At 38.1% G+C, this 23,117-nt stretch overlaps 1 protein-coding gene across 3 annotated transcripts in view; it reads right to left on the bottom strand.

Annotated features, from left to right (window-relative positions):
• The window catches only part of ctdp1 (CTD (carboxy-terminal domain, RNA polymerase II, polypeptide A) phosphatase, subunit 1), an 82,813-nt gene that overhangs the window by 48,003 nt on the left and 11,693 nt on the right, over positions 1 to 23,117 (bottom strand). For 2 of the 3 annotated variants that reach the window (XM_043217782.1, XM_043217781.1), the window contains exons 8-11: positions 22,168 to 23,091; positions 16,621 to 16,762; positions 14,787 to 15,011; positions 8,898 to 9,054 (exon numbers count right to left, since the gene is read on the bottom strand). In XM_043217782.1, coding sequence (XP_043073717.1) covers positions 8,898 to 9,054; positions 14,787 to 15,011; positions 16,621 to 16,762; positions 22,168 to 23,091 — 1,448 coding nt within the window. The remainder of the gene's footprint in view (positions 1 to 8,897; positions 9,055 to 14,786; positions 15,012 to 16,620; positions 16,763 to 22,167; positions 23,092 to 23,117) is intronic. The other variant, XM_043217783.1, reaches the window with a different exon arrangement.

The raw sequence follows: 23,117 nt of genomic DNA, 5'->3' as shown, positions 1-23,117 counted from the left end.
GCACCGTAAACATAAAATGTGAACACTCAAAATTCACGTTTCCTCTTAGTTAGCTTTCTTTCCCATTGTTTTCCCCAATCATGCTACAAAGATTATTTCCAAATAGAGCTCATTATTTCCAAATTCAAGTCACCCGATGAAAATGATCGTAAATCTTTGTCATATCGCAAAATTGCAATATCAGTTTTCCTCAATATCCCGCAGCTACAGTTGTCTACTAACCTAAATAAATGACTTAAAAACAACTCGCCCCCAAATCTCTGCCTTCTTTCAGAGATGGTGACCGACTTCGTTCTAGAGCCAGTGAGCCAGCTCAATATGAGATATCTTGAAAACCAACCGATGACAACGCATGCCTGTGGCAGCAAGCTGGCCTTCAAAATTTCTTTCCATATCTCTTCGTAGACCATTTAAACCATAAAAATCAGCAAAATCTCTTTTTACAAGTAAACTCAACGCTAATTTGAAACAGCAATGTGTACCAGATCTCATCAGGAAGCAGAGGAAACCATGAACACATTTCTAAAGCACCAATCTTCTGGTCACGGCAAACAACTCAACTGATACAATCAGACAAGAGTATGCAGCAGTTGTTTGGAGAATGACTGCCACGATGTGTGGAAGCGTGTATATCGGACCAAATCTTTGCCTCCTACTGAGAAAACATCAACAGATTCAATAACATATTGCCTCAGACATATCTCTTCCCCCCACATGGCAATAGGACGTTAATCCAAAGAAATAACCATTTCAAACAGCAAGCCAATAAATCGGTGGTACGTTAAACATTCTGCCTCATCTGATACAGAACATTTGAGCAGTTGAGTTGTGGAGCAAGGCCACATTCCCAACAAACTCTGCAAGCTCCTACACAAGACACTGTGGTAAGGCATCTGGATGAGAAAGGTCACGTAGGTCACGATCTCACAGTCCTAAAGTACTTCATGGGGGACCACATCGTGATTTCGAGGTCGTGGTTCACTGGTGACATTTCACCGTCGAGTTTCGAACCACAATATGATAACCGCCAGACGGCCAATTAGGGATTTATTTTTTTCTTCACCCAAAGCTTTCTGAACGCTGAAGAATGCCAAAGACATTTGGGCTGCAGAGCTAATAGAAGCTGGATGACATTTGAAAACACATGTTTTCTCCGCACCTCAAAATTCACAGCACTCGGGCTTACGTGCATTTCTTTCCCTTTAATGGTGATGTTTCAGGACCGACTCAACCTTGAATGGCCGCATTAACTCAGAATAACACAAAGAGATTATATATATGAATAAATGAATGAATAAATAAATGCCAATTTAATCCTCTGGTGCTTACCAGTTACACAAAACATAATAGTTGACGCACATCAAAGAGATCAATAAGCGCTATATGGTTGCTGGGATGTTCTGAATGGTTGCCAGGGCTTGTCAAAAAGGACAGCTTGATGGCACGGGGCAAGCAAGAAAGACGCAGGGGACAGTTGGCGAATTTGTTTGATCAGTCCACCACTGGCTCTTCGCCAAGTTTATAATTTGCATGGAAATGTAAAAAATGTAAGCGACTTTAAAGCATTCAAGCATGTTCTGTGTGTACAGTGCAACCCCCCATACATCTTAGTGAGTAACTTTGCAGTTTATTAATCTATATTTAGTTATAGTGTAGTACAGATGCACCTACCAGGTCAACTGAATTGATATGAATGCATCTATGTGGTGAACTTTGGTCTTTAAAAGAAAAAAAAGTTTACATGGATTTTTCGGTAACGCTTTTACAGTTACACCTATCAGTCGCTTATTAGCATGTATATTACTAGAATATAAGCCCTTTATTAGCACTAATTTATCACATATTAATGTCTTATTCTACATCCCTAATCCCCAATACCTAAACTTAATTACCTTACTATTAATAATAGCAAAATTAAGAATTTATTGAGGGTAAAGTCGTAGTTAGTTACTTATTTTAAATTTCTTATTCCAAATATTCTATTTGTTCTCATTTACTGACTGTTTACTTGTCTTTAATAATATTTGGACTTTACATTTGTTATGTTACTAGTTTTTGCTGTGGTTTTGACATTGGAATCGATAATTGCAAATTTTAATTGGTATCTAAAAGTTTGGTGTCATATAAGCTTATTTATTAGAACAAAAAACAATACGGGCCAAAAACAGTGATTTTTGGTTTTTTGTGGCAGAGCCAGTGAAAATATTGGCATGGCGAGTAAAAATTTGAACAGTGGAAAAAATCCTTAGCATTGAGCCCTGGTTGCTCACTAATTTATTTATTTAAAACAATAGGATAGTCAGCATGCCAATGTTGATGTGAATAGTATCATGGGAAATGGGAAGTCACTGTTTCAAGTCCAAATTTCTGTGTACAGACAGCAGGGACTGGTTGGCAAAATGAGCTACATTGAGGCAAACTAAATAAATCCAACAAAAAAGCCTTGGCATTTAACTGGAAACCGTTTGACCTTGATGTACCGTTTAGTCCAGGAGACCACGGTTCACTCAGACCTGCAGCTTGTGCTCGCTCCGTGAACTCTTGGAAAATGTCAGAAATGCACTACTTTTTTGTCCTTGCAACAGTAAATGTACAAAAACACAAAAGTAAGGCTGAGATGATAAGCTTAGCTCCTAAATCAACACTACTGTGACACTCGAGTGATTTTATTTATTGGGATTTTTAAGAATTATGCTTCTACAAGTATTGCGATTCAATATTTCAAAGTACTGTGATTTTCGTTTTGGGTTTTTAACACTGTATCATTAGGAAAAGTTGTATTATACAGACAGTACGTGATGTATAAGATCAGTCATATTTACAAAAACGATTTATCAATTGTAATTAAATTTTAAACAAATCTCCTACGTTCATAGTGATAATTATTTTCTGAAACGAGCATCGAAGCATGCGGAGGATCAACTGTAGCTTACGTGTGTAGAAACGATTTACTGAAAATGAAAATTCATTAAAAAACGAGAAACTGACATTGACAACCCATTTCCAACTTATTTCCCTTGCATGCAAAACAGATGTTAAAATATGAAACATGCATGTAAAGCATTTTTTACTAAAATAAATCCATTTAAAATCAATCAATAAAACTAATTTTTAAATCTTAAAGAAAAAAGGATTGTGACAGTTTATAATTGCCCAGTGATTAGTTATGAAAACGCGAACCATGAAAATTCTTCAGAAAGTCATAAGTTTGTGTTAGCAAATGGTGACAGAATCATTATTTTTTGTGACGTACAGTTTTACCTAAAGATAGAAAAGCACACATCGACCGAAGTAGAACATGACGCATGAATAACCATCGTTGCTCATGGAGGATTCTTAGCACATTTACTGTCTGCCAAAGCCACATTCGCCATCAAATGAGATCACTGCCGACTTCCTACACATAATATGGATGCAACAATTAACATAATTAACCTGTGCTTGAGTGGAAGTCACCGCCGTTTATCTGCAGACCCACAAGTCAAGGCTACGAGGGACAGTGAATAACAAACTGAGGATCATGACGTCATTACAAATCCATTCAAACCTTCCCTAAATGATTTTGGGAGTAACAATTAACATTCGCTTTAACTCGGGTCAACATGTTCCTCGCATTTGGAGAGCCTGTGACACAAATCTATTTTGCGTCGCACGAAAGGAGAACATCAGTGCTAGCAGCGTCCACGCCAGACCTTCACCGAGTTAATTCCTACTTCCTCCGAGCAGCCGTGCAAAAAGTGCATACGAATTGTTCCCTTAAATACGTGACTTTTCGAATAGCAATTTAGGTTCAATCAACCTTGGCTTTCTCACATATGCTACAGCTCTCTCCACACGCTAAATATAGAAACTATTCTATTTCCATTCAGCGGGTCTGGAGAACAAAGGACTAACCCCCTCAATATCCCAATTCGCAAAGTCCCAGAATAATAACGCTGTGGTTTCCTGCACCTCAGCGGAGATGTCATATTTGGTGAGCGTAAGGGGGGCTATTCAACAAAACCCCTGTTAGGCTGCTAGAACAATGGGGCACAAATTGAGCGGTGGCAAATGGTACCCATAAGTGACTAAGGGAGAGAAAATGAGCTTAGGAAGAGATACAGAACAGGCTTTACATCTGCAGCCTCACGTGAATGACATTTTGTAGGATCTCTGTGTCAGGATGTTTTAGTGAAAGGGATTTGCGGTCTAAATAGAGTCCCTAAACAGAAGGTTGCTATAACGCCGGAGCTTGTTAAAGCTTGATGCCCTCAGTCATCTAGATATTAGATGTCACCATGGATACTGCTAGTAAACATACAAAGCACACTTCACCCTAAAACACGACCTTTTAAATGAACAACATGCATTATTTCTGTGCAAAGCCACTGTGCATGATTGCAAGACATATTATAGACCATTTTTTAAAAAAGTATTTTATGTTTTTGTATTTGGTTGATAATCAATAAATGCAATAATATTGAGTTTAATCTAAACAGTTTAAACTACTGTTTAAAAAAATAACTTTCTATTTGAACTACTTGAATATCCTTTGATCAAAGTTGAATTTTTAGTACTATTACTGCAGACTTCGGTCTCACATGATCCTTCAGAAACCACTATAGTGCAGTGTGAAAGCTTCATTACCTTTTATAAAATAAATGAACATTATTTTTTTACATTATATAGGTGCTGTTGAGCTCTTGAGTCAAACAGTGCTACGCCTGACGTATTGGTTGTGGCATGAAGCGTTGAGGGGTGTTTATACTGTGTTCATCCTCCGAAGTGACAAGCAGCAGTGTGGAGAAAATATCAGCTGAACCAGCAAGATGCAGCACTGAAAAGTAGTAGTTTGCCAAACTTTACCCTAACAAGGAACAATATTACTTGTTCAAAGGCAGTTTACTGGTCACATATAGCTAAATTGGCAAAGGGTTCAACTCAGCACAACACCTAGGAAGTTACATTTTCAGTTTTCTGTTATAATCAATTGTCAATATCATTCATTTAAAATAACATGAACTAGTCACAAGTTTGTGGTCGATAAGGTTTTACAATTTATGGTCTCTACACTCAGAATGTACATTTGCACCTAAAGTATACGTATTAGTATTGCAAAGGTATATATTTGTAATTTTTTGAAAGGCACTGCCCCCGCAAAAGCCTTTTTTGACTGAAAACAGATAATATTGCAATGCACTGTAATATTATGAAATATTACCTACATATTTTCCATTTCAAAATCCATTTCCAGAATCAATTTTCAAAACCTCTTAGTAGATTTTCAGACCATATTTAATATAATTAGCATATAGTACAGTCATTTATAAATCCTTTTAATTTCTCAGTCTTTTTTTTTTTTAATTTAAGTGACATTAACATACAGAGCTCAAAATAAATACAAATCAAATAAAAAAACAGACCTTTGCATGCACACAAGAACGCATGCTTATGCATTACCATTTCTAGCCTTACATAATCTATTTCCTTTGTGCATCACTGCCATCTTACTATGAATAAAATTAGAGCATGAATGCACAAGAATTAATAGAGATCTACCTGCTCAAAATCTCCTCTATGGTGGCGGATAAACAATGACTCAAAATAGGCTGATGGCATGATATGTTTTACGTTGTCCTATTTGATAAGTTCAAGGAGCTATAAAAAAAGACTGGTACTATAATAAGTGATCAAAATTTGGTTTTTAATTAGGTTAGTATGTCATATTTCAAGGCCTTAGGTTTCTTTAATGCATACTCTGTGAGTATGACAAAATAGGTGGCTTAGTGTGCGCTGTCCTATTGGCTATATACTAAGTTGAATGGTTTCTAAAGTCTGTGTATTGTATATTTTTGCAAATGTTCGAGGTTACGTAATAGGGAGGCAAGAATACAGTCAGCCCCCGATCAATACATGCATTGGGTTTTTAAACATGGTTTTTGGTTTGGTTCTAATGGCTGTTTTTAAAACAAACTTCAAATAAAAAAAAATATAGATCATTATGTCTCTACTTCAAATTTCGTAAAAAAACTACATCACAGAAGTAACAGAACTGATGACGCAGCAGGAAATCCCTAATATGGTGGTCTTACCAATACTAGACTGCAACAATGTATAGTTTATCTGTGTTCTTCAAGATATCTCAGTATTTTCATCTTAATTAACTATAATTAGAATCCACAGCTATTCGGCATAGCCCTAATTACAGTATGTATTTTCTGCCTCATTATTTTAAAAACTCAACTGATGTTTTGAAGTAAAACCATGTTTTGTTGGACAACAGATTTAGAAGTGCTTCTTTTAGCACATTATTACAGTGTTTGCCGAATTATTAGTCGAGTTACAAGAACATTTTACCAACCCCAAAGCATAATAACTACTATTGATTATGCATTTTATCATATATAAGTGATATATAACTGCCTGAAAGTCAAAAGCTCCTAATATTCAGGTGTTTCGAATTATTACGCACGTTTTCACGTTTTCATAATTAAGTTTTAGGAGCTAATATTAGTCGCTCTCTGAAAGACAGACATTTCAGGATAGGAGACGGACTAAAAATGAGCTCCTGGAGCTTACTGTCAGATCCTGGAAGATAGATAAATGAAAACCACGCTCTTTTTTTTTTTGCTGATACGAGAAGTGAGTCAAAAAACAACGGTGGGTTTCGAAGCGCGTGTTTTGTGATCCGTTGCACCACTATTAAACAGCAGCCATGAAAACACACATCTTGTTTAATAAATTCATTAAAATTAAATGACACATTTTTATTAGAAAAAACTAATTACTAAATTCATTAAAGTGCTGCTGTGTTGAACCTACAGCTGCGTTAAAGGTAAGACGTGGCTTAGTTTCATCCATGAAGGTGAAAAGAAAAAGAAAAAACGAAGCTATCTGACCTGGGAAGCGCAACGCGGCTGTTATGAACACCGTCAGCAGTGACAGGATTTCTGACATGGACTGCTGATGTTATAACTGCTAAGCGGAGAACTGAGACAGGCCGACAAATGAGAAAGAAGTCAAAAAAGCGCTCTGAAGCGGTGTTTCTAGGTCACTGATTTTAAGAGGGAGCCATGAGGCACATCTTTCTCTTTCACACTTCAGAGGAAAAAGTGGAAGAAAAAAAAAAAAGACAAGACACGCAAAAGAAAAACTCATTCCATATACAGACTGACGCAGCACTTTGAGCAGGGAAAGTGTAGCTGACGGCAACAAAGCTGGGATGAAAGAAATAATCCATGCAGGGTTCATAATTTCAAGAACACCTCTTTTTAATCACGCACGCATGACCAATTTTAAATATCAGACAAAATCATCAATAAAGCAGAGCCAGTCTGCATGAAGATGACCTTAAAATGAAGGACAAGGTGAGAAGAGGAAGGCTGTACAGAAAAGTGCTCATAAATAAGCAAAGCAATATAAGTGCAAAACTCATAACACATAGCAATATCTCTGACCCAGGACAGCGACAGAAAGATAGCGCCCAGTTTGCCCATCATTGCTTTTCTTATATGTGAAACCGCTTCTATTCATTACTTCTCACATTTGATGGAATAATTGAGCCAAAAATTGAATAATCTTTTTGTGATCGTTTACTCACCCTGTTGTTCCAGACCTGCGTGAATTGCTTTCTTCGGCAGAACACAAAAGAAGATTGTTGATCTTTAAACAGTTGTCACATTTATCATTGACTTCTAATTTTTTTTTCTATAATATGGAAGGCAATGGGGACCATATTTGGTTCCATATTCCATGTTTGATTACCAACATTCTTAAAGGATTAATTCACCCAATTATAAACTTCTGGCATTATGTTCCACAGAAGGAAGAAACTGACACAGGGTCAATAATCAGCAAAGCAATGAAGAACAATTCTTCATCTTTAATTCCTCAACTTCCTGTTTGGTAAATACATCTTTATCGGGCACGAACTTCATTTTAATTTTCAGCAATTCAATTTGCACTTTGCTATGATCACGGTAATTTGCTTCATACATGTCCTCTTCAAGCAGCCTTGGCATTAATATTCAGCCGCTCCTTATCTCAGAGGGTGATTAACATTGGCTCATCGTCAGAGAATGACTTCAGGATATTTGTTCAGGATTTTTAATGAGCTTTTATGAATCTTAAAAGCTTTGTGTGAGGGGAGGAATGTAACTGTGGCTCGGTCATGAATTAAACATGTAACCACTGTAAAACAATTCAGCACATGAGCTATCAACATGAACGTCAAGCAGGACAACAGCACAGCAAACATTAAAAGGGCAACCCAAGAAAAAAAGAAAATAGATCCAGCTAAAACTGTGGACATTGGATGCCCATTTTCCCCAAGTAAGTATGATTATTTAGGGTCTTCACGAATTGTCTACAACATACTTTGGTTAAAATCTCTTGAAGGTTGTGTAAAACAAAATCCTTTTAACTTAAACAAAACTGCTCTGTTCACAGCGACCCATGTTGGCGCATGTCTCTTTAAATGCAAATGGACTATACCGTGAAAGGCGATTTGCAAATAACCGTAAGAAATAAGTCTTAATACTTCTTATAACTAGCGAAACTAATATACATAGCCATAGCCTTTTAAACAATGGACGTGTCAGTCCTAAATTTTTGCTCTAATAGTATTTCACAAAGTTTTTTAGCCATAAAACTAAATAAATTCTCCTCTCCTATCAGCCAATCATGTTGTGCATAGTTAGTAAGCATGCTGACATCATACATAGCAACAAGGTCAACCCTGCCCATGCTTTTAGCTTAAGACGTCTCTATTCCTTAATAAAAGTTTGTCTCAGCAGCTTTGTGGATAGGTTTTAGCAAAAACTTAGATAAACTTTTACTGCTATTTAGGAGAACTCTTGGTAAGATAAAATGTTTTGTGGATACAGCCCTGAAGTCTATGCATTGTGTGCGTGTTTAACCTCTTTGTCCATGCTCTCCAGGTCTTCTTTGCAGAGCGTGTAGAGCGGCATGGTTTCAGACATGCTGGGCTGTCGTTTCCTGCGAGAAGGTCCAGGCTGCTCATCATCAGGACTCGATCCTGCAGCTTCATCCGTCTGCTGAGACCCCTGAGCTGACCTGAACACACGCAGAAACAATCAATCGCTCAACACGCGCACTCCAGATCGCACGCTGCGGTAATCAGTCAGCGGGAGAAACGCGTTTATCAAGCAAAACTGCCCGAGTTTGCTCTGACAGAACGCCAAAGCAGGACAGCAGCTCCCCTGGTCTGAGCAACACCTCTAAAAAAAAAAAAAAAAAAAAAAACCAATCGAGAGCAAATCAAACTCACACAAACACAGCCCAAGTCTGTCCACAGCAGACAGCAAACATTCAATCACATCTCCACTTCCAGCAGAGGAGCCATAACATGATAATTATGATAATTCAGCACAGGGAGATAGATGGTCAGCACAGACAGCGTCTGACCCGATTAACTTCACTAAGAGTGTCAACTAAATACTGAACAAGCACATTAAAAAAAACTTTGTTCTCATAAACCTGAATCTAGTGTTCAGTGCATTTAAAGAGAACCTAAACCTGCATAGTAGTCTATGCTGGCTGTACAGAGACTATAAAGTGAGGCAAATCTAACTCTGGTTCTTCTCACTCACAACCTTCAAGTAAGTTACGTTTTCTTAAAAGAATCTACTACTTAATATCCAAACACATGTTTTGAGCAGTGAAGGGTAATGTTTGTTGTTCATCATTTCTCTAATCACAAATGGTATTTTGTTGCATGATGCACCAAATGCCTCATTTGTAATATCTTTTATTGTTCTTGTGTCATAGCGCCGGGATATGGCATCATGTTATGGTAAGGGATCATAACTCTTCCATCAGTCGCTTGCGATGTTTGACCAATCACAACGCACTGGATAGCTGGACAATCAGAGCACACCTCGCTTTTTTTTTTAGAATGAGGCGGGGCTTAGAGAAGAAACAATAATGTACAGTATGTGGAAAATAATGAGTTTTTAACACAAACTGTACAAACACATTGAATTACACCAAATAATGTTCTTTTTTAGCAACATATGACCCCCCTTTAAACATCGATTCACAAAATCTCTCATTTTGTGTCATTTCATACTAAGAAGACCTAGATGCAAAATACTGGCACACAATACTCTGCAGGAGTGTCTTCTTGGAAAGGTCAACATGTCAGGTCAAGCTCGTCGGAAATCATCCCTACCCAACCTACTGTCATTACGTTGATAAAAACAGTGTCTGCATTTGTAGGAAATGGCAAGATAGAAGCAGCACGTCTATGCTTTGAAATTTCCAATCAAATGTTTAACTGCTGTGAACGGCTCAACGGTTTCTGTAGAAACCGAATCCAAAACCGTTCGGCGTGAAAGGTGTAGATTGGCCTGTAAATCAAACAAACTCTGAAATCACAGTGGAGAAGCCCAGGGACACTGGAGCAAACAGTCTCCTCCTGCTGACATAAAGAGAGCGTGACTGACGCTAGACAGCAGAGGATTCTGGGAGCTCTGCTGGACAGAGAGCAGGCTCCAAGTGAAAGGAGCCTCGAAACATTTACGAATTCAACAGTCATAACACCATTTAGAAACTAAACACAAGAGAAACTTCACAAAGTCTCAACTCCAGTTTCTATATTGTTGATAATTATATAATCGTGAGCATGAAACTGTCAATAGCAAATTTAATGTTTCTTTTTAATGAACTTTCCACATCTAGTTTGCCGTCTGCTTAAAGTCTGTATGACTCCAAGTGCTACAATCTGTCTACCATCCATTAATTGCAATGAGCTTTGAGCTTCATCACTTTTAAGATAATTTTTCAGTTTAACTAATTTTTTACGCCCTTTAATGTGATGTGGCAGAGTGCATTTGCATCACTACTACCTATCTACCTACTACCTTTTTTTACCTTCGCTTACCTTTTTCTCACAACGCAAAGTTAGAAATTAGTTACAAATTTATTTGTCCTCCTAGAGGAGGCGTTAAGAGCATTCAAAAAGCTGATCTTGAATCAGGATCGTCTCACCCATCTCATTATATGCTGAACACATTGAATCAGAAATCAATGTCCCAACTACGTGTTTTAATGGCGCAGTATACAATATTGAGAAATAGCGGCAGTCCAAATTCTAAGAATTGGAGAGTGTTGTTTCCTCTGCACCTCCTCCTCAGACTCAACACTCACACAGGTTGCCAGATTGAGGATATGTGCAAAGATGCACAATTAACAACGAAAGGCAACCAGTCTTCCTCTGTAAGCCGAGTGGATTTTTCTGTGTTTTAATATTTCTTGTCATAGAACTTTTCAGATGAAAAAAAAAAATTCTATATCTCATATTTTCACCAACTGGCAACACTATTGGGCAAACTGGCAGTGGGCAGACTCACACAGACCAAAACAAAAACAGACATTCTGGCAAATAATTGGTTATAACTGCTTTTCAGAAAATCTAATATTTGGACTTGGCATGTTTCCTAAATATCTGCAAACATACGTTACTTTTAGTCAAACAATGACATGCGACACGTTTAAAAGGCCAAATACTACGATCATGTGATTAGATCCATATGAAATCCACTACCTTTTCATACATTTCTGCACCAATTTGGGGGAAAAAGCTGAAAATGGCCATTCCCTGATATTTCCATGTTTCTCATGAACACGGAAGCTCCCAAATTAGCAAAGTTTTTAGATGTTCATCCACCCATTCCCTTAAAAACATGTTTTGGTGACACATAGTTATTTTCTCTTTTGCTACCTAGCAACAAAAGAGGAACATGGGTGATTTTGTATTGATGCTTGTGTCCTCTCATTTTCTGTTCTTGAACTATTCAACAAGCCCTGTTGCCTGGAGACCGGTACATCCTCTCATCAGCAGCGCAAGAGCACTCACTGCCAGCCTACATGTGGCATGTCAAAACGGCTCCATGCAGTCCAGCTATTCATTCACCACATCAGGCCTGCTCCAGACGGGCCGTGCAGAGCTGAGCGCTCATTACCATGTATTAGTTCAGCTCGCAGACGACCCGAGTGTTTTCGTCTGGAGAGTCAGTCAGGTAGAGCTGTGGTTAAAATACCAAATTGAGCTGCGAACTCTTGTAAATGGTTCCTCGAGGACAAAGGATTGCTTTATTAGATTTGTGGCCCCCTACATGGACAGCAAGTGGAAGGAAAAGGCAGAAATGAGATCAAGCTGAGAGCAGGAGACAGGATAGGATGCCCAATCTTTCTCCCGGTGTTCTACCCGCAGAGATGAGATCCAACTATAATCCACACCTAAACCAGCCAATCGATTGCTCCAGCTTTGTCTCAAAATCACAGGTAGATATGTGAGAGCAGGACTGGCACTATGGGTGTCCAATGCACTGGTAAATACCAAAAAAAGAAAGAAGTTCTGACCTGCTTGACCTCCTCCATTTTAACTCAAAGTTTTCATTCTTTGCTTAGAAGGAAAAAAAACGTTTGAAATACCATTGTAGCAGTTGATTGTTAGAGAACATGCAGATGTTGCTGACCGAAACATTTACATGAATGTGTTAAAAAAATCAATTTTGGCAAGCCATTTCGAACTACACAAACAAGCTCTACATTTTTTTTTGTTCATTCTTAAGCATATAGGGGCCTTTTAGTATGTGAATATAATATATATTTTTTTATTTATTCTAATGAGAATATGCAGTTTTGGCACTTTGCAACTGACATGCAAGTTATTGAGCAATGTGGAAAAGAGAATACGAGTGGAAAAAGAGAAAGAGAGAGTAAACAGCTTTGAAGACAGATTATAAACAGCACTTTGGAATCGTTACTATGCTAATAAGCTCATTTCTGAAAACCTTTAGTGGATTTGTTTCGGTCACCTAAAAAAAAAAAAAAAAGTTTTTCCTGCTGTTGCCTCAAACCACACAGAATAACTTTCATAAAAACTGATAAATTGAAGTTACTTGTCTACTGTAACTGTCAAATAAAAGCAAGGAAGCCCTGACAGCAGATCTGCATTATTCATATGAAAATGGCATTAAATAAAATGCTCTTCCAAGCATTACCAAGCTTGGAAGAGCCAGGATACATTTAAAAAAAAAACTCTTGATTGTGTTCATCTGAGAGAAGATGAACTGTTCCTTTAATTTTTTTTTAATCATGCACATCATGCATGTAAGTGTGTTTTTGCTTGTAACGATGATTACATCTAATGATCACGTAGCAATTTATTATTAACGTTAACGCCAGCATTGCGTGACTGTATAGTGTGTATTAGCGGTACCTGTAGATTTCAAGGGGGCCTTTCTCACCGCAGGAACCCACTTTTTGAAGTGTTCGCATTGCAGGAACTAGGAGATATTAGCTACTAGGAACTCCGTTTGGAGGAACTAAATTAGCTCCTTCTTCAAAATAGGGTCTAAAAAAGTACTAGGTAGTACACTGATTGGCTAAACGTGTACGAAAACACCCTCACCCGCCATGATTTTAAGCTCTGTGTTTCAACAGTATATGTATATATTTCTTTTACAAACAGAATTTACCTAAACACTTAAGTCTGCGGCATCTTCTGCTTTCAGCCTCAATGACATGCAGTACTGCCGGTTGACAATGGAGATTCTTAGTCCTACTCTCCCTTCTTTCAATCGCTTGATGTATACGTCAACATTTCATATCTATTATTGTGAAACGTGTGAAACAAAAACACAGCTTCGACGACAGCGTCCTCCATCCTCCTGTTAATGTTAACGCCGTGCACAAATGACGTCGCTGTCGACTGTCTCAAGTCACTTTTTAGTACCCGTTGTCGGCGTGAATGCAACCCTGTAAACAGCATTGGGAACTAGTTCGCTCGAACCCGTCCCAGCACTGTACTTTTAGTTCTGGAACTAAAGGCACTCATTTCTGCACAGTGTAATCTCTAATTGTCACACCATTCGATTTTATATATAGAAAAAAAAAAAAAATGTAGAATTGGTTCTCTTTGAAATACAAATCTGTTTAAACCCATGTATATTTCATCGGATACACATTTAAAACTGGAATATAATTAATTTCATTAACACATAATCCTTTTCTGGGTCACAATAAAATGAATTGGTTATGGAGCATATTAATGGTTTATACAACTCACCTCATATCCTTCTGATGTCCTTTATGTTCTGAACTTTTATTATAAAAAAGCTTTCCTTCTGTACTCCATTGCAAAGCGTAAGTCATAGAGGAACAAATTACGAGTAAATAATGACTGCTCCTAAGGTGAACTATTTCATTTCCAATTTATTTCTCTCGTCATCAGATGCTGACACAGGAGGCACGTTTTTTCTTCCTCGGTTTCGATCAGCGTTTACAGGCTTGTTTTTATTATTCCCTTGTCACAGCAATGGCCAAAGGTGCTGATGAAATTTGCTAATAATTTCTGTTTCACAATCTCAGAGCTGCCAAGACGCCATGCTTTATTTCTCGCAGATTTTATTTAGAGCTTAGAGATTAATGTGAAATAGACTGCATGAGAAATCCAATATGAGCCGGGAAAGAAAAGGCAAGCACAGCGTACAGGGCTACAGACCGCTTAAACGCCATCAGGGAAGTTCTTACTAACCAGGCACATTTCCCACAGGACTTTCATACAGACCCCTAATAAATATATAATCAAACAGTATATAATGCAACGTTACATTACCTTGTTTTTCTGAAATAAAAAAATAGTATGCATAGTGCAGAATCTGCAAAGTCAGGCAATATATGACCCTGAGTTCATTACTGGATCAGACATTCAGTGACTGGACTCAATGAGCATGAGTATGAACTGCAGCAAATGTAAATGCACAAAGAATATGAAGTACCTGAGGCTGGACAGGTCTCCCTTGGCCGACATTGAGGATCCGTGCGAGTGCAGATAGGAGGGTGGACGGGAGGCCTGAGGACCCCGGCGGATCAGTTTGCCGGTGACGGGGTCATACGTCCGCATTTCTGGCACTGGCAGGGGCTTCTGCTGGACAGGAGGGGCCTGGAACAGAGGCTTCGGGAAGGACCCGGGGATGTCTGGAAACGTGGCGGGACTATTGCTCCTGCAGTAAAAGGTGTAACATTTAACATCTCATATCTTAAAAATTAGAAAAACATATATAATAATTTTATGTATGGATAAGGATTCACTCAACTCACAATGCGATACTCATTTAATTTCTTAAACTAAATTTTCTTTTAAAGGTTTTCGGTTTCATTTAATTGACCTTTAGTTGTCAAATAAACATGATACATTTTTCCCTGATTTACAGAAAGCACCTGTTAAAATGTGATTCAGTGTAACAGTCTTGTCAGGCATATTTACAACAAAAGTCAAAAATATTACTTTCACAAAAAAATACTAATTAGCTGTGATTTTATATTTTAATTTATATTTATTTTTTACCCATTTAAAAAAAAAAACAGTAAAAACGTTTAAGGTGCTTTCTATGGACATAAAATCACTTTTGATGCAGACATCTCGATGTCTTTGACTTATGTACGATTTCCATTTCACCATAATTTGCACAAGAAAAGACACATTGTATGCTTGTATGCATTTTTCAACACATAATAGGTACAGTATATATGTGACACAATCTAGGAAAACCACCACATGGTGAAATTTGCCCTATGATAGGTTTTCATACCATATAAGAGCTGGGTTCGAGTCACTTCCAAAATGAGCTCGAAAGTATCAAGTTATTTGAAGTCGCCATGATTTTTTTAGTAACAGAATTTGAAAGAGAGGCTATAAAAATATAGATGAGCAACATTCAAGTATCAAAGTATCAGAAGTAAAAGTCACTTTACTGTGGTAAAAGACCTATTTTAGTCACTGGCTGCACATTGAAGAGCTAATGCTGGCTGAGCATTTGTGGATAAATATGCATTTTTTAAAGAAAATGATAATTTCACTAGACAGGGTCTATCGTGTAGAGCTCTTTGAAACTGCATCAAAACTGCAATATGGAAAAACATGGAAAAATGACTAAAGATACAAACTACTTAACTGACACGGCAGTGAGTAAATGAGTGCACTTATTTTTTAAGTTAATAGGTTACATGATAAATATGAAAAGCCTCAAAAGGGTCCCTTCACACCAAGTACAAAACGTAATACATATCTATAACGATAACAACAGTAGTCCACACCAACAGATGATACTGACACTTTTGGGATCCGTCACTTTAAATGTTTGAGCTATAGTTTCTGACAGGAACTAACTGTTCTCAGACCAACTCGGTAAAATCATTGCTTGGAGTTATGATAGTCAAAAAATGATATCTGTTAAAGGTAACTAATTTCGGTAACATCAAGTGCAGTAAAATGTGCTATTAAGTCTTCTTGATTAGTCTTCAGTGATAACCGTGTGAATAAATGACCGAAGATCCCTTTCCTTTAACAATCTGCTAGGCATCTCCTTTTGTGTTCCACAGAGAAAGTCATGTGCATTTGGAACGAAATGAGGGTCATTTTTGGGTAGCTCGTTAATCTAATCATTCTTTAATATTGCAGGAGTCAGAACAAGCTGAAGGATTTTTTGCCATGGTTTTGCTCTAATCTATTCATGAGTGAAAAGCGCAATGATCAAGTTCAGCGTTGTTTTTACTATCTTCATACCGAAAGGAAGAAAGAAACGCAGGACAGACAGAAGAAGAGATAAATACCTGTGTGATTTGATGTAGTCCTCTTTGAGAGGAAAGAGTCGCTCCTCGACTCGCTCCCAGCGCTCCAAACAGGCCCACAACCATTCAGGATTCACCACATGGAGATGTTTACAGCCCTGAGCTTGACGAACTTTCTCGGTACCTGACGGAGACATGCATGCGTAAGTAACAACCGAGACATGCGAGAAGTGCCCGATGTTTCTCACTCCACTATAAGAAGCAAGGAAAAAAAACTGTTTACAACAAAATGCCAAGACACGCTTCTCTATCAATCACTGCTCAGGGCTGTTGAAAGTGCATTTAAAGTTTGAAAAGTTCATAAAACTACAAAGTTATAAGCAGACTAATGATGGATGTCAGGCCCTGTGTGCACCTGATATTAAGATGCTGGCGGTGTTTTGAGCTTGTTCGCTCCTGACCACTTCCAGAGGTAGTCGAAACTCTCCACTGACTAACTCTGAAACGTTACGATCTTCAAGTCCTATCTGTTAACCGACAGATCTACAATCAGTTACAATGGATAAGTGTACGCGAAGTTAAGTAAAGCACGCTTATAAACAACGGAGGAAAATTGAGAAAAACTCAATAAAATCACATATGATAAACATAAAAATAAACAGGCTAGCACAACATATGTTTCAGTTAAATAATTAAACTAGTTCATTAATCGCTTTATTTTCTTTTAGGTTTAAGGAAAGTGCATGCTGTTCGTTTTCTGTTCTGAGTATACATTAATTAAAGTAAAGCCTGTGCAGTTTCGAGTGATGTTTCATCCTAGGGCAGCATGATACATTGCATGCTATATTTAATGTGCATCTTGTCAGTAAAGCTTTTACTACACGGATCCACTGTTCACTGACAAGCTGTGCAAACTCTTCCTAATCGCACGCGATGGAAGTTTGGGCTACCTGTGATCACAGAACCGGCAAATTATAATTTTTTCATGTGATCTATCATGCAGCCCATTTTTACTCCTATCTTTATGACCAAAAATGACCATTGATAAAGACAATATCTGATAAGCCTCTCAAACACACACAACACATCATTTATAGCAATGGGAGATGTTTATAGATGTTATTTATAATCATCATTAGTCATATTTTATAGCTGCATAGATAATTTAGTACTATCGTTATATATATATATATATATATATATATATATATATATATATATATATATATATATACACACACACACACACACACACACACACACATATACACACACAACACAATTTTTTTTCCTGATACGAGTAAGGATTATGAGTAGGATTTGCTGACAATTTCTAAGAGATTACTGTTTGCGTTCAGCTGATATATAAATTGCGTGAGCTTATATCACAATATAGACAAAGAATAAGCGTCTGTGGACACAGATAAAGTAAACCTCTAGATAATGACTAACAGCTGCAACTACAGCAACACACAGTGAAGGCAAAGTATCTGAGTTCAGATCAGGAGTATTTTATTCATAAAAATATAATAATGTAGGAAAAGATTTCTATTTCATATAAATGCTATTGTCTTGAATTTATCAAAGAATCCCGAAAGCGTTTCAGAAATACAACAAACGTGAAGCAGCACGACTGTTTTCAACGCTGATAATAATTTGAGGTTTCTTGAGCAGTAACTATTAGACTGATTTCTGAAGGATTCAGCTTTGATCACAGGTATAAATCAATTATTTATAGTTATTTTAAATAGAAATAATATTTCACAATATTACTGTATTTATTGCCCTTTTTAATCAAACGAGAGCAGCCTTGGTGAGACTTCTTTCAAACAGATGCCCAGTCCCCAAACCTTTGACTGGTACTGTATTATTCTAGAAAACTTTATAAAACACCTGCAATAAAAAGACACCCAGAGAATCAAGCTTTGCTCTATAAAACCTTTTTATGGAATTTAATTATCAAAACATCTCGCTGAAGTGAATAGCTTCAGAAAGCATTATTAAATTAAGGGAGATTTGCACTCATTTCAGCGTTTGCCATCTCTCCGCAACTTAAAGCATCAAACATAAAATGCGATCAGTTTGTTTTGCTCGCGTGAGGAATAAAAAGCACTGCTGCACAACTATATCTATATCTACACCTCTCTCCCAGAGCAGTTATAAGAAACAGTTGACCCAAAAGTCCAAAAGTAAGTATTTCCAAATCTCTATGAATTTCTTCGTTCTGTTGAACACAAAGGACAATATTTTTGGGTTACCAACTGACCTCAATAGCAGGAAAAAGCCAATGGTGACCGAACACATCCTTTTTGCTAAATATCTTCCTTTGTGTTCGAAAATGCATACAGTTTTGGAAGTACAAAATTGAGATTTTTGGGTGAGCTATGCCTTTAAAACAAGCATAACGCCTTGAGCAAAAGTGACGCTTGTCCTCTCAAACAGCACTAATCACGTCGCTCCAAACGGGACGTGAATTAAATCTGCTCGCAGCCACCTACCGACTTCCATTACAGAGCGTCCTGAGTGTCCGCTCTGGTCTGAACCGATCGTGTGTGAAGTTGAGTCTGAATAAGCGAGGGATCAGAAAGCGGGAAGGACGTCCACGCAATTACACAAGCCAGCCACCAGACAAATAATTTGGCACCAAAGGCTGAGATCTGTGAAAAGCCGTCAAAAAATATACAGTGGAGGGAGAGAAAGTTTGGCAGCTCTCTGCTTCTTTTTTCCCTCCCGCCTGGCTTTGTGGATTTCCTTCCACTCTTCCTCTCATTAGCCGCTCAACATTAAAACTGTCTTGTGGTCGCAGCGTCTGGCAGAGCTGAGGGCGCTGACGGACGAACGCGCGCGCGGGGATGAAAACAGTTGAAACGACAGTGTGGTGACACCGGAGTGTGGAAATGTTTGCTTAATGCTTAATGGTGGCCAATTAGACAGTGCTCGACAGTAATTACGTTTGCACTTGATCGTCCAAGTGTGTGTCTCAGTGTGTGGGCTTCTTCGGGGGTGGAGAGTGTAGAGATGAGCACGGAGGAACAACACGCTCATTTGAGTTAGAATAAATAAAGTTCACAAAGCTCCAACACTGTGTCAGACTTGATGTTGACCTTCGGCTGACGTTATTAACACTTTGCATAATGAATTTAAAGAGGAGCAGCAGCTCAAGTCATCTGCAGAAGTTATTCTTAAGATATATCAAATAAAATAATATTATATTTAGTGCTGTCAAACGATTAATCGTGATTAATCACATCCAAAAAAGTTTTTGTTTACATATGCTTGTATACTGTGTACATTTATTGTATATATATATATATATATATATATATATATATATATATATATATATATATATATATATATATATATATATATATATATATATATATATATATATATATATATACACATACACACACACACACACACACATATATACATACAAATATATTTTTTACTTGATATAAAAAAATGTTATATAAAATAATCTAAAATATAAGAATATAAAAAAATGTATTTGCATGTATTTTTAAATATATACTGTATGTGTGTGTATTTATATACACACAATAAATTGTACACAGTACACACACAAAAACACACACGTTTTTCACATGTACATAACAGATTTTCAATGAAACATTCAAGTCTCCCAGTCACTGACTTTATTAAAATTGTATGCTTTCCAATCCCCTTCTTTTAAAAACGGTTTAGATAAAACCTGCTTAAATTTTACAATCCACTGCTTAAAAAAAACAGGGCATTTATACCAACGAGCGCTGCACGGGTCAATTTTACACACCATATAACGCCTGTATTTTTGTGCTGTCATTTTCTTGCCTTAATGTTTTAACATTGTCCAAAGTAGGCAAAACCTTTCATCCACCGATCAACTGAATCCCCCTAATTTTTCAGCTCTAATGTCCTGCATAATTACAGACAAATTTAATCGAAATTTTTATGAACGTGATAACCTTAACATCTTGATTTCTTTTTGACAAAATTTCTTGTTCTCTTTAGTTTCACCACATGTTGGTCGAACCAAGACTTTCATAATAACAATGCCTTTAAGACATTATAAATATGAAATCGCCTTGAACATATTTTTCGATGTGATTAGAAGTGAATAATTGGCATTAAAAGTCACATTCTGACATCCTCACTAACACAGCCGTTCCCTTGTGCTTCTGTTTTGTCTGGAGTGTCTGCAGTCAGTCAAGCTGCACAAAAGAGGACATCACAGAACCAGAGACATCTCTGAAAGGTGCCGTGTCACACCTGGACTCTACAGCGAGCGCTGTCACCCGAATCCTCACCCGCTACAAACAGGTGAAATCTGACAGCGTCGCTCTCTTACAAATAATGAGCAATTAAGAGAGAAACTAACCTGTTCTCAAGTGACACAAAACAAATGTGTGATGCGTCTCCTATGGCCATCTCTTGCGCTAACCTTTTTGATTAGAAGAGAGTTCAGTGACAGAGTTCATCTCCTCATGATGCATCATTCACCAAGTAATTACTGATCAACACCTCTATGAGATCTGCTCATCACATCAACAATTGGATCATAATAAATCTCAACTAGAGTATTGACTGGTACCATTTCAAATAAAAAGCGTCAAGCAGATGAACCTGTCAGGAAATAATATTTTTATATTAAAGTGTTTAAAATATTTTTAATACCCTTTACATAATAACGACACTAAACATTTGTATATCAGTAAGAAATACGTCTGTAATTATACAGGACATTAAAGCTGAAAAATTAGGGGGAACAGTCTGATATTGACTGTTATAAAAGAAAAACTAAACAAAACACAATTTAGCCAAAAAAGTTATAATATAATAAGAATAAAATGTAATTATGAAAATGTATTGTTGTTGTTAATGTATTATTATTGTTAACCCAAAACTAAAAGCGCATGCAGAGTTCTCTGAGACCCTGAAAACATGGCTTAGGAGCTGCTCGTGTGTAAATGAGCACAGCTCTGCGCTTCACAACTTGATTAAAGGTGCAGCCCCACAGAATGTATTTAAAGGGACAGTTGAACTAAAAACTAGGTCATTCATTTCTCGTTCCTAACACGAAAGACCTCCGCTTTCATCTTCGAGACACAAATGAACGTAATCGCCCTTATGTATAGCGTGCACTTTCTACTGAAAGTAAACAGTGCTGAGTACACTCACTACGTTCTGGGCTAGTCTACGAAATGGCCGAAGACAATAATACATTGCTGAATAAATTATGTTATTATAGTGAAAAGTATTCTCACAGCTTGGTAAAATGACATTTGAACCCCCTGACGTCACATGGTCTATTTTACCAATGTCCATGCTATGTTTCTGTGCGTTGATCGTGATAGTATCCCTGCTGTCTATGATCAGTCAGCTCTCAAGATTTCATCAAAAAAATCTTAATTTGTGTTATGAAGAAGGATTTGTGGGTTTGGAACGACACGAGAGTGAGTGATTAATGACAGAATTAACATTTTTTGTGTGAGCTAACCCTTTAAAACCACCTAGTTGTTCAAAATACCCAACGACTAGTCGCTTTTGCAAACATCCCTTAGGTGTGTGAAGCGTGAGACTCACCTGCGCGTGCAGCAATAAGGTGGGTGGTGCGGTTTGGGTCTTTGGCGTTGAGCACCAGGGTCTTGCCGAGCTTGGCTCCCAGTGCCTTGGCGTGGTACCACTCCCTCGTGCGCTCCATTGGGTAGCTGGTGGGATACAGGCCGCTGAAGATGATGGTGGTGCCCGAAAGCGCACAGCCCTTCAGTTCGGGAAGGATCTTCCGTATGTCCGGACTCTCAGAGCTCTCTTTCCTGAGGAAGGCCTCATAGCGTGAGTAATACTCGCTGTGGATGCGAACCAAAACCTCCTCCAAGTAAATCAGGTGGTCGTCCTGGTCGATGTCTTCCTCTTCCTCATCGTCCTCATCCTCCATACTGTGATCTAAAGACTCCTCGCCCATGGTGACTCCCGACTGCTCGCTGTTTTGAGACTCGGTTTCTACTTCTTTCTTGTCGGAACAGCCGTTGCCCAAGTCGCAGAGACCCTCGGGATCTGTTTCTGGGACATCGTCCCCCTCTGTCCTCTGTTTGTCCCCTTCCCCACCATCCTCTTTGCTTTTACACTCCTCTGTTTTTGTTTGGCTCTGTTTGGCTTCGCCATCGCTGTCGGATAATCCCGTTTTACCCTCGCTTTCGCTGTCGCTGGAAAGGTCAAAATCCAGGTCGTTGGCAGCAGCGTCAGCAGCGTTTGGGGTGTCCGTCTCACCTGAGCTGCCCTCCCCCTCCGCTTTCACATTACACTTGTCAGTTAAATCTGTGCCGTCGGTGGGCCGTTCCCCTGCAGGGTGAGTCCTCTCGTTGGCCGATGCTCCCTGAGTGGCAGTGGCAGAGGTGGACGACGACTCATGCCCAGTTTTTCGGTCCTTGCTGGATTTCCTGAGACCGTTTCTCTGCTCTTCCTGTCCTGACGCTTCCAAGCTCTCTGCGGGCCGACCTGCCTGGTTACCTACAGCATGATAACAGAAATAAAGC

This window comes from Puntigrus tetrazona, chromosome 19, assembly GCF_018831695.1.
Source record: "Puntigrus tetrazona isolate hp1 chromosome 19, ASM1883169v1, whole genome shotgun sequence".
In the NCBI taxonomy this organism is placed as follows: domain Eukaryota; kingdom Metazoa; phylum Chordata; class Actinopteri; order Cypriniformes; family Cyprinidae; genus Puntigrus; species Puntigrus tetrazona.
This window is presented reverse-complemented; position numbering and strand designations above follow the sequence as displayed.